Source organism: Pseudomyrmex gracilis, unplaced genomic scaffold (genome assembly GCF_002006095.1).
Source record: "Pseudomyrmex gracilis isolate BER0280 unplaced genomic scaffold, ASM200609v1 scaffold_60, whole genome shotgun sequence".
Taxonomy (NCBI): Eukaryota; Metazoa; Arthropoda; class Insecta; order Hymenoptera; family Formicidae; genus Pseudomyrmex; species Pseudomyrmex gracilis.
This window is the reverse complement of record NW_018020644.1, coordinates 565,533-582,732: the sequence shown is the minus strand read 5'-3', so window position 1 is coordinate 582,732 and position 17,200 is coordinate 565,533. Positions and strand designations below refer to the sequence as shown.

Sequence of the window (17,200 nt, the reverse complement as noted above, 5' to 3'; positions counted from 1 at the left end):
TAAGCCCATTTTAGACATTCTGTATAATCTTCATATATATATATATATAATCTGCTAAGGGAAAGAAGAAATATATATTCTATAATTCTCTAATTACATATATAAAGAGTCTAAGCTGGGCTTTTTTAGTGTTGAGACTGCCGACAGTATGATTTCCAAGATTTGTGGAGTAGAATAGCTAGGTTGGTGAATTCCTTTCGTTTTCCGTTTTCGATTTTAGAGCACGCAACAGGATTTTTAGGCGTAAAGGTCCATCCGTTCGCGATGATCACGCGCTCGGAGGACTCCTCGGAAGAAGGATCGCGTAAAAGATTGCGTGAAGAGAGAAAAAATTGATGTAATGCGATTACGCTCGACCGTTGGGTGATCTACCGCGCGAAGGTGAAGCGGAAGGGGATGGATCCGGGCTGCATCCGTTACTGCTACCGCGACGACTTCCGGTACCACCAGCCTTCAGACGCACCATCGTATCCAGATGTCGAAATCTGCATATAGAATTTAAACAATTCTAATGTCTCTTTTAAGATTGATGATAAATATATTCGTCGAAACAAAATAAAAACTTAAGTATGTTATTAATAAGACAAAAAAGATTGAATCGATTAAATTTAAAGTAGAACGTAAAGTAAAACGTATTGGTGCGTTTTGAACATAGTGAGGTACAAGTGAACGTATTATCAGTGGAATGTCACTATAGCGATCAATAGAATGGCAATGATAAAGGGAATTGTCCGAGAGCATAATAGTTGGTCACGTTATCACAACACTGAAAGTGCACATTGCGTTGTTGTCTTGTAGGACGACTTTTTAGAGAGACATGTAGTGTTAGACTTGTATCAAAATTTGAAAAAAACGAATTTAATTATAGAAGTTCAAAGTAAAGAAAAATAGAATACCTGAGTGATAATTCACTTGTATCAGCTGCATCTTTCGCTTGCATGAGATATGCGAGCGGCCAGGATATCCAAGATTTTCTAAAAAAAAAAACAAAAGAAAAACATATGTGATGTTGAATCTAGAGCAACTAAGAAAAAACGATTTGTTATATTGATAGAATTATCTTACGTTCCGATTTGAGCATTCGATCCGATACCACCGATAGTAGCTTGCGTGTCGAGTTTGGCTGCCCTGTTCGGAGTCTTCGTGAATCCTGGCTGAATTGCAGGATCAGACACCATGCGCACGAAGAAGGATCTTCTTTGTTCGAGAGTGGCCTTTCTTTTCTTCTCGCGAATGTCCGCTAGCTCGTCCATTACGTCCTAATGTGCGCAAACACGTGATAATATTCTCGTTTCACAAACTTATCAATATAACATTATATTCTTTTTTCTAACTTACGTTGAACTCCAATAACTCGGTGAGATAATCCGTTATAATGCTCCATGCTATGTCTTGAACAATACAGAGTTTACTTCAAGATGACGCGTGTTAAAAAGACGAGAGAAGTTCTAATACGAGAAATAAAAAACTAATTTACCAACATCTCTCGAGGTTGCATTAGGCGCAGCGAGCGCAAAACGTATCGTGTAGCGCTGATTAACTCGCGCCGGAATCATATGTAATTTTCCCGAATCGTTAATGGTGCTCAATAATTTCTGATTTAATTTTTCGCTGCCTTTAGCGCGGAAGCACACCAAACCCAGCTGTGTGATATATAAAAGTAATTAAATCAATAGTAATTTAATAAATGCAAATTATGCGATTGGAGAAATTCTTACCACAACTTCGTTACAAATTTCGAATCTAGAATCCTTCTTAACAAGTGCTTCGAATCTTTTAGCGAGTTTGACGTGATTTCGAATATAAGCTTGTAGCCCCGATATTCCATAACTTCTCATTACGAACCACAGTTTTAACGAGCGAAATCGTCTGCTTAACGCTATACTCCAATGCCTGTAAAAAATCAACGCTATTTAGAAAGCGGGAAAATGTGGTAAGACTATAGGTTTTTTGTAGATTTTTTACAAAGATAAAACTTTTGTTTTGTTTCAAATCGAACAACTGTATAACCGATAATCTATAGCTGTGTCAGCGTGTGTGTGTTGAAGATAGAGAGGGTCCACGACGAGCGCGCTAGTGAGCTTGAATCTGTCGCGAACCCACAAGCAGGAGCAATCGAAATTCGTCAACAAGAATTTGTTGGTATTGGTATTGAAGGAGTCAGCGTACTCGACGCCGGCCATTAGATATTTCAATTCGGGACAGATGAAAGCATTTCCGGCGTAAGCGGCGTCTACGTGAAGCCAGATCTGTGTGACAACAATTTTAATTTAAAAAATAAAAAACTAAACGATCAATATATTACTTTTTTTTTTTTTGAACAGTGCATAACTTTATACTTACTCCTGGATATTTTTTACAAACCGGACCAATTTCTTTAAGATTATCGAAAGAACAACAGGCGGTTGTGCCGAGAGTCGTTGAGACGAAAAATGGGACGTGGCCTGCAGCAATGTCACTCTCGATTGCCTATCAATTTTTATATGTGCAAAATTTGGCATATAAGTCTATATAATATATATATTATTTAATTAAATTTCGCAGATATTTGGAATATCATTCTTTGGTTAATATTTTACACCGCATATAATGACAACGCACCTGTCGCAAGGTCTCTCCGCGAAGTACGCTTTTCTCGTCGGGTTCGAGAATACGCAACTTCACAAACGATATCATAGCGTCCTTTTCGACGGAACTATGACTTTCCCGGCTGCAATACGCCATCAGTTTGCCGAGTAACGCGGTCTCGTCCAAGTGTGCGTGCGCGGGAGATTCCTTGAGTCTTGCAATTGCTTGTGCCCGAGCAGCCAGCATGCACACGAGAATGCATTCCGATGCCGAACCCTATGTGCATATATTGTATGATATATATATATATATATATATGTATGTATGTATATGCATATATTGTATGATATATACACACACACACACGCACACACATACATATATATATATATATACACATACATATATAGTTTCAACCTTTGACGTCCGCTTATATTTTCCGAATTCTACTCGTCTTATAATTTTAACTTAAGCAAACATTGCTGTAAGTGCGGTAAAAAATTTTTTAATTAAATTTTCTAGTATACTTAAATATTTTTATGTCATATACATTCCACATTGATTATTCGTACATATAAATCTCTCATACCTGTATAACGCCTCCACCCTTGCTGCCTGGGCTGAAATATAGAAAGTCCGTCGGCAAACCAATGGCCTTGCCTGTAATTCAGAAGAATGATGCATTACTAAATCAAATCTCGTTTTTGTTCAATTATTTTATGACAAAAATTCGAAAAAGAATTACCGAACCAATCGCAGACTATCGTTTCCAGTTCCGTACAGGCTGGACTGGCAGCCTAAAGCAAATAAGATTCCATTTTGATCGAGTAAATATAATTGTGAGCTATCCGTCACGCGAATTTGATGTGAGATCAGATTGCGAGACAGAAAAATCGAAATGGCGTTTTCCACAGATCGCCATTTTGTCACCGCGTTATAATTAACGCTTCACGTGATATTCACTTATAACTTCTTTCTTAGAAATTGCCTGAGAGATAGATTTCTCAACTCACCCAAGAAAATCCAATGCACCCTATCGCATCAGATAGCATATCACCGAGAATAGAAGGAAAGGAATTTCCTGCCGGGAAGTAGGCGTGAAACCTTGGATGCTGCCAATGCGTGATCTAGAAGAATGTTTACATGGCTCGGTGTTAAAAGCCGATAGTAAACTTCGTTTTTACTATCACATACTTCTCTGTGCGATACACTTTTTAAACTTATTTTTTTAATTAAAAATAAACATTTATTTAATATGTCTATTTTTTAATAGAATATAAATTAAGTAATACAATAAATTACTGTACGACGTAGTTTTTCAAGCGGAATCATTTACAAAAGTGAATCAATTACTTTTAAAATTAATTCATCATATTTCTGATATGCTTCGCATAACTTCAATATCCTGCTCATTCCTTTCCCATCCTCTCGTAGATATACTCACGCCTGGCATGATCTTCGATTCCACATCCTTCATGATCTCATCCCAAGACTCCGGATTATTCGGCGGTTCCGACGGTAACAACGGCCTGAGATAGCCGGGACCAACGTCCGGCGTGACCCTCCTGGTATGAATGTTGCTCATGAAGTTGCAAATGTAGTCTACCATTTCCTTCCCGCGGACGCGGAATTCTTCGATGTCCATGACAACTTATTGCAAGCTCAATTCTGGTTCACATTAGAATTAACGATATTCAAGTTTAAACTTCTCGCGTGCTAAACGGTAATCAGTTTTTCTAAATATTTTGTATACTTTTTTCAAAATTATTTTTTATAGAATTTTTATACGTGTTTCGATTTTACTTAATATTACTCTAAAAATTATTTTATAATATCTTATACGTGTCGTATGTCGTATAAGCGAGTTGTTTAGAAGCCAGAAAGAAACGAGAGTCGTGTTTGAGTCGCGGTTTAACATTTTCCGTGTCACGTGTATCGCGATGGTACACGTTAAACGTATTTATATGTTTATACGTTCGAGCTCGAAAACGTGTTAAATTTATATTTTGTTGTTCTCTCGCGGATCAAAATCTAGAAAACAGTTTGTCCACGCGCTGATGATCAATTATGTTACATAAATTTAAAGCGCGTTAGTCTTGCACTCAGTAAATAAGACAGTGGGACAAAAACAACGGTTCATTATCGATATCGAATAGACGTTAAGCAAAATTCTAGCGTTGTGCTCTCCCCGAGAACATGCACGTATATTATAAGAAAGAACTTGTCAGTAAAGACTTTACAAGTGAAATATTCACATTAATTCTATCAATCTGTAACGCAAAATAATTCACACCAAAACTATTACTGTTGTTTTTTACTTTTACTAGATTTTGTAAAAAAAAATATCTTCTTTAAGCGTTGAGAATTGTTCTTGCAAAACTGTCACTTTTTCGCGCACTCAATTTCGAAAAATTTGCGACTGTCTCATGCGCGCACGTATTGCGTTTTCCTACCTGTTGCTAATAGCAGCAGCGATACGGCGTGATAGAATTGGGAGTTGACACACACGATTCGAGCTTACGTTGTCGGATCGGATGACGATTAAACTGAACTGAACAATCCAGAGCAGTTCGCCATCTACCTCGGATATATGTCGGAGGTTTCCAGGACGCAAAATTCCATCGGCTAGTCCTGCGCAAACGCATCCTTCTTCGGCAGGACTTCTTCGCCATTCAGCGAAAAGACGTGCGCCTCGTGGATCCCACTAACCCGCCCCAACACAATTGCATGTATATGTGTGGGCGCTTTAGAATCGGTCAAAGATTATGAAGATCAATTTACCTTTCGTTTAATTTATTCTATCAAAAGAATTTCTTATTCTTCTTGTATTAAAAAATAAGTAATTAAAAAAGAAATTTTTTAGAACATATGACAAACAAACTTGCGGTTTGAAGAAACACGTGCGTGTACAAAAAAAGTAATATCCGAATAAAACAATTGAAAAAACCTTCGAAAATAAATTTTTATATTTTATTCGATATATTTAGTATTATTTTACTGAAAAAACGTAAGTGGGATAAAAAGCGTCATTACTAATGTTTTTATTACTTTTTTAATTTTTTTTTGCACATTTATATTTTTTCGTAACAGATGCTGGAACAATATATTTTGCATATTCGATATGCAACATAAATTACGTTGAATTTCTCTGGATGCGTGAGGAAAGATAAATTTCTTAATATTCCACTAACGTTTGAATTGTTTCATAAATTTTGTTCAATAGAGTAAGTGGAAATTTTCTTGTATAATCACTATTATAAAAATAAGTAATAAGATATCATGTAAAAACGATGTTTTACATGATTTTTTATTAACAACAGGTAACAACACTACCAAAACATATCTTTATAATGTAATACATAAAAATAATAACATTAGTAACAAATACATATCGAACATATAAAAATTTCAGTCTTTTTTCTATTATCAATTCTGTTATCTTCGTCAGCAAAAACTGCGATATTTAAAAAAACCTGCGGCATTAAAAAAATTTATCGAGACGGTGAAAAGACAAAAACCACAGAACATTGGTAATGAAAGCGGAACTTTCCACAATGAAATCTTATTCTGCGATATAATAGACTCGGAAATATTCACACAGTCGTCCAAATTGCTCCGCTTTCCATCTTTGAACTGGAAATCGTCTGGAAATTGGTGACTAATGCAGAATGGTGTACACTTATTGAATGAGATCTTTAAACAGATTCTTTTATCGATTCTTTTAAATTAAATAAATAATTTGTTATGTTAATTTTGATTTGTCAACTTTTATCTCGGAATTTATTATCTTGATATTTTCGTTGCATAAATTGATTAGGTATTGATCGAAAGATCTGTGGTTAAATGGACATCCGATAGTTCGGGACATCTTGTACCGGTGACTCGTCCACTCGAGTAAATTGGATGCTAGCGCTCTCGCGGTTTATTACGATGAAAAAAGAAGGAGGTTTACGTAGGCATCGTCAAGAGAGAGTGCCAACCGCAGAAGACGCCTGCTGATTCTCACTGAAAGCGAACCATGCAAGATGTTCGGAAAACCCTTGACCTCTCTCTCTCTCTCTCTCTCTTCTTCCTTACTATTAAAGAACCGGGAAAGCGGAGGATCTGAAGATTTCGCAAAACGCAGTTTTTTTGCGATAGCGAAAGAGAGACAGCTCGAAATCATCGTCGGAATCAGATCCCTCATGTTCCTCTCTGAAATTTCCGCGGCGGTTGACGCGGCATTCAATTTGTGCGATAATTATAGCTGGAGGAAAATCAGGCTGCTCGAACATTAATTTAGAAATATTATGGAATATTACACGATTATGACGAGATGTTGATGGCAACGAAATTGCTATATCTAAATGTTGTGTTTCAAAGTTAACAGTTAAGCTTTTAACATCTTAACTTAGCCAAACTTTGCCAAACTTTGAAGAAAAAGAAATTATTTAATATGCCATAAATTAATTCTACATTTTCTTTGGAGTTTTTAGTACAATAGTTTTTGTTTTGATGTTTCGATAAATTGTATTTCACATATGGCTTTGCCCCTTTTCAGCTTCGCACGATTAATTGCATCCATTCAATAGACACGTCCTAAGAGATGCATTTATTTAGGTCATCAATTAGCGCAAATTCTTAATTAAATTCTCTTTGTTCGCATTTGTATTGCGCGGGCGACGTCTCAATTTAGAAAAGATCTATTATTAACTCGGAATTAATTAACTCACATACTCTGTCGGGGCACAATCTCTCCCTTTGAATGAGCATACCTATATATGTACATATCTATACATATTGATATAAAAAAAATATATATATATATTATATCAATACAGAGGTGTAAGAAAAAATTAATAAAGCGGACATTAGTTTGATTTACCGTCTATTACCGTCGAAACTCTGTTGAAAGCCTCTTGTGTGTAAGCACCGGGATGCGTAATTCCAACAAGACGAAAGGACATACGTGACACGCCGCGAAGGCTCTCTCTCTTGATATTATATATTTCAAAGAGGGTACAACGAACCTCCGGACTGGTGATCGTCCGAGGGTGTCAGTCCCTTGGCTCATGCCCTTTAGGGATAAAAACGCTCATAATGCTGGAATGCAAGAGCGAAGGGGGTAGCCCGGCCAACCGGGGATGCTTAATAATGCAATATGGCGTCGGGGCGTCGCGACGCTATGCGGGGTATGCCGCGCATACCTCTACCATATATCGATATAAGCCTACGCTCTCTCTACACCTCCGCATCTCAACCCTCTACCTCTACCTCCCCTCGCGGTTTCCTTCGCGTTCGGGAACGAGGCCGCTTTAACGTCGGCAATCGAATGTTGATTGGAAAATATTGATGGGACTTCCCATCCAGCATCCGCAGCCAACGATCTCTTTCTCTCTTTGCTTGACGTTGGGAGCGAATGCTTTTTCCATCGCGGTACGCTCTGGAATTTCAGTAAATTATAGATATATATCTCGAAGACTTTCTTGACAGACCGGTGCTCAGGTACTACCGATATTAATTGACGAGGATCGTGCTCGAAGTGATAAAGCGAAAGACACTAACCGGGAATACCAATGAAGCAAATTTTCTCTACATTACGTATTGTTATCCTTGTGCGTGCGAGAGTTCTAGATAAATGTCACAATTAGCGAAATATTTCTGAGTACGATTGTACAAGATCGTTCCAAGTTCCATGAATGGTTTACGTTTGGCACGCCAGCGAAACGATGTTTGTGACTGAACCCATGACCTACTGACAGAAGGAAGAGACAAGAGAGAGAGAGAGAGAGAGAGAAACGTAGCATCCAAATACCACCGCTGCTCGTTTTGTTTTTAACAAGTTCAATTATCTATAAAATTAATTATCCTTTAACATTATGCTACCCTCATTCTTTTTGTCGTCATAAGCCAAAATCTATTTTTTTATGTTTTAGTTTTATTCTTTAATTAACTATAATACTAAATAAGCACATCGATTTATAAAAAGTCTAAATATTAATTTATATTTTAATGTAAAATTTATCATCGCCTTAATGAATAAAATGCATGTTTATTCTGTCTTAGATGGGAAGATCAAAGTTGAAAAAAAGAGTAAAACAAGAGATCTCGACAAAAGAGCTGGCAGAAGATATAACAGAAACGATGAAAAATACACAAGTACCGATAGAGGATCTACCGGAAAAATTTCTTTGGATGCATGTAAGTATTCATGAATTCTTTACAGGGATACAAAAAAATCATTGAAAAAACATTTTACATACATTTTCATAAAATAATTCTGTAGGTAAAAAGTGGAACCAAGATCAGAAATGTTCTTGGTTATGCGTTAAAGGAATTCCCCAATCATGACAGCATTGTTTGGACGGGAACCGGACACGGTATGGGAAAAGCCATTTCTTGTGCAGAACTTTTTAAGAAGAAACACGAAGGCCTTCGTCAAGTCACGAAGTTATGTTACGCCAAGTGAGTTTGCTGTATAAAGACATCAACAGATGCTATGTTATAAATTATTATAATTCACTTATTATTTGAGTCTAGATCTAAAGAATTGAAAGAGAACGCAAGCAAAGATACTCAACGGATACCGGAAATCCATATTTTGCTGAAGAAAGAGAATATTAAGGACACATCTTCAAAGGAAGTACAAACCAAACAGAAAAGAAAGCTAAACGACAATACCAACTCACCTTCAAAAAAAAATAAAAAGAAAAAAACTTGATTTGTTTCATACACGCATTTTGGAACGAAAATTCTAATATGAAAAATATATAGAATAGTGATAAAACTTAATATATCTCTCATATGTAGAAAGTTTATTTTTAATTAATACATATACGATTTTCACATAAACAATCATACATAATATATGTATTTATATATCGACTCGTCACACTCCCTCGCTTTATTAATCGTGTACTATAACTCGAGGCTTTGTACTTACAAGTTGTATATACAATATTATAATATTCTTTCCCATTGCATTGAATATAAAAAAAACATGTAATCTTATGCAAGTATATTAATAAAAAGATCGTATAATAAACATTTGTGAACGTAACTTATGTGAGATATAAGACTTGCGTATTATAATAATAAATAAATTTGCATCGCGCTACCATCAATTGATATCTTGTGTGTTCTCGCTTATTATCACAAGATCTGCCTAAAATTTATCATAATCATTTTTATAACAGGATAGTTTTAGAAGGAAAGCTCTTAGCTTCCTGAAAGCTTCTCGATTATAATCATCTTCGATTATAATGTTGAGAAGTGAGAAAATTCGCTTCTTACATCATAATCTAAGAAAATTGCAACGAGTATCGAGGAGTCTTAAATTCATAAATTATTACATCTATAGAGAATATATGTATATATATATATGTATATATATATTCCATTATAAATAACAATTCTATGCTACAGTCGCTACATCTCATTTGCTCAAATAATGTTTTACAAGGATTTAACTATGCGATGACGATTATGATTATTTTATATTAATATACTCATGTATATGTGTAAAAACAATATTGCAATTATTTATGTAAATTCATATTCTCTCTTTTGTTATGAACTGATAAAATTTATTCAATTTCATTTTCTGCTTTTCGGATATTTCCATTTAAATTGCTTTAGGACAAGTTTTTATCTTTATGTAACCATTTTTGTGAGAAACTGAATTTGTGTTATATATTTTATACATACAGATAGAGAGAAAGAATAAAAGTAATGATTTATTATTATATAATTAGTATAAATTTTTTTACTTTAGCATTATACATATTTAGTTTACACAGAGAAATACAGTCTATTATTTTTACAAAAGAGAGTTATAAAGTATAAATGTTACATTTAAAATGTAAAGACATTGAAATCACATTTTTTCTTATTTAGTAACTTCAATCACGTATAGTTAAAAATTTGTAACATTACATTATTTAAATGTATCATAAAAAGTGTATATATGACTGATTAAATTACAGTACATTTTTAAGAAATTTAATAATAGTTTTTATGACTATACTGTAACTCTTATGTCGTTTTAAAGAGATTGCTCAGATTTTATTAAAAATAAATACAAAAAAAATAAATATAGATACAAAAGCTGTATTTACTAAAGCACGGAAAATACTTTATGTCGTAACAATTGCACTATTGATAGCTATTGATAAAAAAACGTTAATCAAGGGCAATTTCTATCTTGCTATGTTACACAGTAAAAAGATTTGTTATTTAAGCATATTTATACCTGTCATGACATATCAGAGTGGTGCGTGTGTAAATATTAGTTTGTCTTACTAAGTCTGGCAACTCGAGTTTGATATTTGTTTAAAATTTTTTTTGAATATCAATATGAAAAACAATACGATTGCAATGTTGGATTTTATGCTTCGCTTTCCGTTGCACCATCACCTTCCATAATAGGTACTATTAAAGTGTCTTTGGACATCAAATTGTATTTTGTCACAAATGCAGTGAATCTGTAAGAATAAAAATTGACACGTGCGAATCCCACGTCACAATGTAACAAATTTTAGTTTTACTGAAAATTGGTAAATACTTTAGAACATTTATTTACCTGCGGCAGAGAAAAGTTTCATTTTCAAATTCATCAAATATCGTTCTATGATGGAAGTATGCATGAGAAAAGATTCTGTAAACTCTACGACAAACAGAACCAAGTTTTGCTACAGACGATTCCTTGATGCTGATTCTGAAACAGAAAATTTATATATTACATGATTATTTATTAATTCATAGAAAAATAATTCTTAAAACAATATAAGAATAGATATAAGAAAAAATTACCTGCTAGGAAAATATTTGTTGCTATTGAGTAAACATGCTGCTCCATCAAGTGTATGTCGAGTATAATCAATTGCTGGGCATTCTTTAGGTGTTTTATGTGCAGCACATAAAAATATCCATTGTTCAGTGGCTGTCATTTGTGTGCATGTTTCAGGATGACATTCCTCTTGTAGTCTCACTGCCAGACCATTAAGTTCCATACAGAATTGTCTGAGGTGTTCATATTTCCATACTCCTTCATCATTGGCATCTGGCATATTGAGTATTAAATCAATATTAGATGGATCTCTTCTAATCATTTGTTGTATGTACTGTTGTACTGCCAGTGTACTATCCATTTCTTCAAAAGGCTCATCAGGCCACCTACTAAAGTCCTACAACAAGAAAAACCACAAGCATTTTTATAAAAATAGTTGCAATGCTCTTGAACAATCGATCTCTTGCTTACACAGTTTATGATAAAAATAGATCTAGTATATATATAGTATAAAATATAGCTCTCTTTATCCTAACATCCAATAATGTATTCTAACATCAATAAATTGATAAGAAATAAACAAGTATATACAAATATGTATGACATTTTAGATTAAATAAAACTAAATAATCTGTTCTGCCTGATATGCTTGGAAGCTGATAAAATGTCAGAACAGGATGACAAAACATTTTGAAAGACAAAAGCAAAGGATATTTATGCAGACTTAAATGAGCAATATTATTATTATACAGTACAGCTTCAGTTTATCTGAACACAACAAAGTTCAATGATTTTTATTAAAGAAGAAAGAAAATGTCAAGTTTTTCTAAAGAAACAAGCAGCATAGCACAGATATAGGGGATCGATTAGATGCAATAATGTTAACAAAATAAACGGCGTTAATAATAACCTCTGCTTTTGTTCCAGGTCGATTTCTTCTCAAAATCGTGGGTCCATCCGCCATCTTCATTTTGTCAGTTGTTGCACTCGATCAACCGGTACGTACGCTCGATTGACGTGGATATGATCGTTGCGTCGTTGAAGTTCTTGTCAATAGATACACCCGCGGACAACGACTCACCTCACCTATGTAGACGAATCAAACCTAAACGTTATCTAAACTGCCAATCTAGAAAACTTACGCGTGCGCGTTGTAACAGCGGAGTCGTCGGCACGACCTCATGTTCTCTGTCGCGTTATCTTTTTCACTTTTACTCGTCCACTTCTTTCTACATACACACACCACTATGAATAGTACGAGAGAAGATTGACAATGAGAGTGGCCACGACCCCACTTTAACTGTTATCGCTTTTCTACCTTGTTTGCCAGCGCTACGTCCACGGTGGTGTACAATGACACGTAGCCATGTACAGCAATTTGACGATGAGTATGTTACGTACATGGTTTTCTTCTGTGCTATATCCACACATGTGGTTCTATTCCGTACTGCATGCACGTGCATCGATGTTACCGACATGCAGAGCAAACTCGATCAAACGTCAAATTACATAAAGTTTAATATTCTTTATTCATTTCGTTCTTTTATAACTTCATTTAATACATTTTCATTGTTTTCGATGTATGCTTTTGTTACTATACATTTTGTCATGTGACATCCACATGGAACATCGTGCTCTACTTCCTCTGTATCCAACATACTTAATTCCATATTATAATGTCGTGAATTCGATAAATCTCTTTTTAATTCCAATTTATAAGCGATGGGTTCGTGTTTTGTCACTTCTATGTCTGTTGGCAGCACAACTGCAGTTTGTTTCCAATGAGTAGCTTTATCTTGAGGTCCTGTAGACAGTTCTGAACCATCTGGGAATTCAACCGCAAACCAAATGCACATTCCTTGATATCTCCCATTCTTCTTACAAACTGACACATAATCCTCTCCTCCTAATAGATTTAATTCTTCCAGAGAAATACATTTCAAGTCCAACCAAACAAGCAGCTTACCTTCTGCTAAAAGATCATCTTGATTTATGAGCAGCACTTCTGGCTTTACAGATTTAATTTTTCTGTACTCTTCCCCAATACATCTAAGACAGAATTGAAAATGTATTGTAAAATTTATCATATTCTTGTATAATAAAAAAACATTTGTGAAAAAAGTTAAGAAATTATTAAAAAACAAGATGGTAATCTAAAATTTCTAAATAATATAATTTACCTCATACTAACTCCACATATATCATCCCAAAACTTATACATAGTTGGTAACTGACATGGTGAAGCATATAATTTTGCTACAGATGGAAACAATAAACCATCCTCCTGTAAGAAATGATCTCTGGCAAAAAGTACAGAATCTAACATTCCTTCGTGTACTAAATGAAATCCCATCCATTCTGAAACAATTATATCCACTTTCTCCAAACTGTCTGGATGAATTTCTTCAACTTTACTGTGAATAACATCAACTTTGTTCTGCTTTTTATTTTCAATCACTACTTGCTTAATGTTCTTTGCCAATATACTTGCTTCCACTGCATAAACTTTTTTGGCTCCAGCTTCAGCACAAAAAATTGATAATATTCCTACAAGAATATACGTAGTAAGTTTAATACATGTGTATATGTATTAAACATACTACATATATTCTCTAACATGTTTTTGGTAAACCATCACATTTTTGTTAATAATAATAGTTAATAATAATAGTATACATATAATAAAAAACATAGAATTATAATGTTTACAAAATGTGCACACATACACACAACATGCAAGCTAATTATTTTTACCTGAGCCAGCACCAACATCCATTACTACTTTATCCTGAAATTTATGTTTCAAATTAAAAATAGCAGTTTTGTATGCTAAAACACGTGTTTTGTCACTTAGCATTAATTGATGAACCTAAAGAATAATAACACATATAATAAATATATACCGTTTATCTATTTTCTAACTAAATGTCTGTTACCTACATCAAGTTCTTCATAGCTTTTGAAATATTGATCCATGGTTTATTACTGCAGAAATATAATATTAATAAACATTGTTTAAAAAGAAATTGCTTTCTCACTTTCTCTCTTGTATATTTACTTACTGTTTCCTATTCCGTAGTGTATTTACTTTTATTTTTAACCAATTTTGTGTTAACAATAACTCTTCCAAAAAGGGATATATATATATATATTTAAAACAAATTGCATATATTGCTCTTATAAATAGAAAAATAATAACTCCGCACTTATTTAGTATTAACTTTCTTTATATAATGCAAATAATCAAAGTTTCTAAAACATGTGGTTTCCATGTTTTGTACATTCCTAACCTCTGTTTGAAGTATACATGAGTCACATGTGACTTACAATAACGTTATATTCCAAACATGTATTTTTTCATATGTATAAGGTGCAAAATATTTATTTATACAATATATATACAACTTTTCTATATATTTTTAAATATAAAAAATAGACATATTTTTGTTTACATATACACTATATCATATCTTTAATGAAATAGCAGACAAAAATACATTACATTACAATATCGTTTGAAATACAAAATTGCAATTACACAATTTTATTATAAAATAATATAAAACTAGTAATAATTACTACTTGATAAGATGATCACCTTTACAAGTTGATCTAAAAAACAAATCTAATTGCAATTAGCGCTTGTAAATCAAATTAACTTCTGCAATAACATTTTTTTAAACTTGCCTTTGCAAACTCAGTGTAGATATGATAATGTGTATGAGCTAAACTTAGTAACAAGCTACTGTTCAAAAACGTATTACTAAACTAAAAAGCATTTATATAAATATAAGTTTAAGATTTGATTTCCTTGGATTTACTGTCATTATTGGACATCGGTTTGTTATCAATAGATATGTTATCACTAGATGTTATTACTTGTTTATCTTTCTCTTTTTCCATCATGCGTTTTTTAAATTCCATTTGTTTTTCATGTTGTTTTCTTTTTCTTTCTAGTCGTTGCACCTCTTCTACAGATAATTCTGAAAGAAATTTTTTTATTACAGATGTTTATCGTAATGTTTTTTTTTCTCATGCAATCATTAACGATCTAAGAAAGAAATCAGTACTAATTAATTTGTTTTGTATTACCTTGTTTTGATTTTGGCTCAGTTTTAATCTCAGTTTTGATCTCAGTTTTGTTATTTGTTACTAATAATAGTACTTGTTTCTGACCTGATGCTGTTAAAGGTGAATTGACAATTAGTTTAGATGTTTGAGGTTTTACGAATGCTGGTTGGTGCTTGACATCAGTGGTTCCATTATTTCGAGCAGATAGCACTAGAGTATCTGTAAGTGAATTTTAACTTTACTTATATTACAATCAGTACTGTAACAGATTGATACTCGTTTTTTAGTCATTTTTCAATTTTATCCAATAATCGATCGAGTTTTTGAAAACTGTTGGTTTTTAAAAAGTGTAAACATGTTTGTATTGCATTTTTAACACACCTGCTACTGTAGCAGTCGGTTCAGAGTTTTCATGTAGCAGATGAATAACAGGACGAGAAACTGGACCAGAAATTTGAACTGGAATATCTTTTATCTGAATTTGTTTATCTGGTGATTGAGATAGCTTTGTTTTCAATTGTAGTGTATTTTTCTGTAATACATTTGTCTTCTGTATATTATTTACTTTTTCAGGAATTAATACAAATTGCACTTGGTCCTTTTTCTCTAACTCTTTTGAAAACTTATCTCCAAAAGATAACAAAACTCTTTTTAGAGCATGTACTGCAGAACCCTATAAAAATAGAATAGTGGTTAACCTTTTCAAAGATAAATGTTAGATTAAAATAAATACTCTTGTATTTGTTTTACTGACAATGAGATACTTACAATTCTTGCATTGTGAAATGACAAGCCTTTTGTAGATTCTTCTGCACTGTGATAGCCTATATCCTGATGGGATGATCCGTCATCTAACTGAACTTGAACAAAACTGACACATCCAACACAACATCTGTCAGCTAATGTCTCAACATAATCTGCAGCAAATTTTAATTCATTTTGTAAGTCTGATAAGAATGTTTCACAATCATGTAATTGTGTATCAACATAATGATTACAAGCATGTTTTGATTACATATGTACCTAATGTCTGACTGACAACAGTGTAATTCCATTTTCCTTCACCAAAAGCTTTGTTAGCTGCTGCAATTAAATTGCGTTGTTCTGTGGCAAAATCCATAATACGTGATTTTATCTCTTCGGCCTTCCTATTTCCCTTTGTTTCCAATATTTGAAGAAATATCCGAAAAACATTTATACATTTGGATTATTGTAGTCTTCAAAAGATAAAAAAAAAATTTCTCTTTCTGTTCCATGAAATCACGAACTGTTCAAACTCGAACAAAATTTACTACTTACGACTTTAATACATGAGAGATAATTAGTCCCATTATTCATATTGCCATTAAATTCGGCACTTTCAAATAATTTAAATTGGAAGTTTCAGCGCGCAAGTAAAGTCAGTAACAACAAAACTTGTTGTCCGATAACAAGAAACGAATCAACCAATCACAAGCGAGACTCACGAAAAAGGAACTGCCATCGCTGATCCCAAATTCAGCACTTGTTGTACGCACGCGCTTCTCCCACCAGTTTTGCACGCACGCGCAAAACCTAGTCATGTGACTGCTTGAAAGACTCGTACTTATAACGCACATCTGACATATCGAAACCCCTCTAAATTATTTATTTTTGTCGCATTTCTTGTATTAACAGTAATAATTATAAAGACAATCAGCAAACGTAAGAGATAATATATAATATATTTTCTCTTTTTTTATCACATGCATTATTTAATTAATAGCCATTTTTATATTATTTCTTATGTATAATTTTCTTTCCTATTTTATTTCC

General features: G+C 33.5%; 4 protein-coding genes across 7 annotated transcripts; 1 reads left to right on the top strand and 3 right to left on the bottom strand.

Annotated features, from left to right (window-relative positions):
* On the bottom strand, positions 1 to 5,179 carry LOC109854155 (aromatic-L-amino-acid decarboxylase). Its single transcript, XM_020426981.1, has 14 exons — positions 5,022 to 5,179; positions 4,013 to 4,236; positions 3,582 to 3,695; positions 3,314 to 3,365; positions 3,158 to 3,228; positions 2,602 to 2,844; positions 2,344 to 2,469; positions 2,011 to 2,249; positions 1,719 to 1,893; positions 1,478 to 1,643; positions 1,339 to 1,391; positions 1,066 to 1,259; positions 897 to 974; positions 1 to 485 (listed from the first exon to the last, which is right to left on the bottom strand). The coding sequence occupies exons 2-14, from the start codon at positions 4,211 to 4,213 to the stop codon at positions 347 to 349; spliced, it is 1,851 nt and encodes a 616-aa protein (XP_020282570.1). The 5' UTR covers positions 4,214 to 4,236; positions 5,022 to 5,179; the 3' UTR covers positions 1 to 346.
* Positions 5,180 to 7,860: 2,681 nt separating this feature from the next.
* On the top strand, positions 7,861 to 10,431 carry LOC109854159 (ribonuclease P protein subunit p25-like protein). Its single transcript, XM_020426989.1, has 4 exons — positions 7,861 to 7,983; positions 8,614 to 8,748; positions 8,834 to 9,012; positions 9,088 to 10,431. Exons 1-4 carry the CDS (start codon positions 7,900 to 7,902, stop codon positions 9,266 to 9,268), a joined length of 579 nt encoding a protein of 192 aa, XP_020282578.1. The 5' UTR covers positions 7,861 to 7,899; the 3' UTR covers positions 9,269 to 10,431.
* Positions 10,432 to 10,443: 12 nt separating this feature from the next.
* On the bottom strand, positions 10,444 to 14,744 carry LOC109854157 (MOB kinase activator-like 4). 3 transcript variants are annotated; one of them, XM_020426984.1, is made up of 6 exons: positions 14,398 to 14,744; positions 14,276 to 14,320; positions 14,090 to 14,204; positions 13,516 to 13,882; positions 12,654 to 13,384; positions 12,302 to 12,421 (listed from the first exon to the last, which is right to left on the bottom strand). In XM_020426984.1, the coding sequence occupies exons 2-5, from the start codon at positions 14,309 to 14,311 to the stop codon at positions 12,862 to 12,864; spliced, it is 1,041 nt and encodes a 346-aa protein (XP_020282573.1). In that variant the 5' UTR covers positions 14,312 to 14,320; positions 14,398 to 14,744; the 3' UTR covers positions 12,302 to 12,421; positions 12,654 to 12,861. The 3 variants fall into 3 exon arrangements, with proteins under 3 accessions (XP_020282575.1, XP_020282573.1, XP_020282574.1); XM_020426985.1 differs by having other exon boundaries at positions 13,516 to 13,693; XM_020426986.1 differs by lacking the exons at positions 12,654 to 13,384; positions 13,516 to 13,882; positions 14,090 to 14,204; positions 14,276 to 14,320; positions 14,398 to 14,744 and adding exons at positions 10,444 to 11,030; positions 11,129 to 11,263; positions 11,359 to 11,732; positions 12,478 to 12,619 and having other exon boundaries at positions 12,246 to 12,421.
* Positions 14,745 to 14,919: 175 nt separating this feature from the next.
* On the bottom strand, positions 14,920 to 16,919 carry LOC109854158. Of its 2 annotated transcripts, none has more exons than XM_020426987.1 (6): positions 16,706 to 16,919; positions 16,430 to 16,562; positions 16,175 to 16,323; positions 15,788 to 16,079; positions 15,428 to 15,625; positions 14,920 to 15,318 (listed from the first exon to the last, which is right to left on the bottom strand). In XM_020426987.1, exons 1-6 carry the CDS (start codon positions 16,742 to 16,744, stop codon positions 15,131 to 15,133), a joined length of 999 nt encoding a protein of 332 aa, XP_020282576.1. In that variant the 5' UTR covers positions 16,745 to 16,919; the 3' UTR covers positions 14,920 to 15,130. The 2 variants fall into 2 exon arrangements, with proteins under 2 accessions (XP_020282576.1, XP_020282577.1); XM_020426988.1 differs by having other exon boundaries at positions 14,921 to 15,318; positions 16,430 to 16,623; positions 16,706 to 16,918.
* Between the last annotated feature and the right edge of the window lie 281 nt (positions 16,920 to 17,200).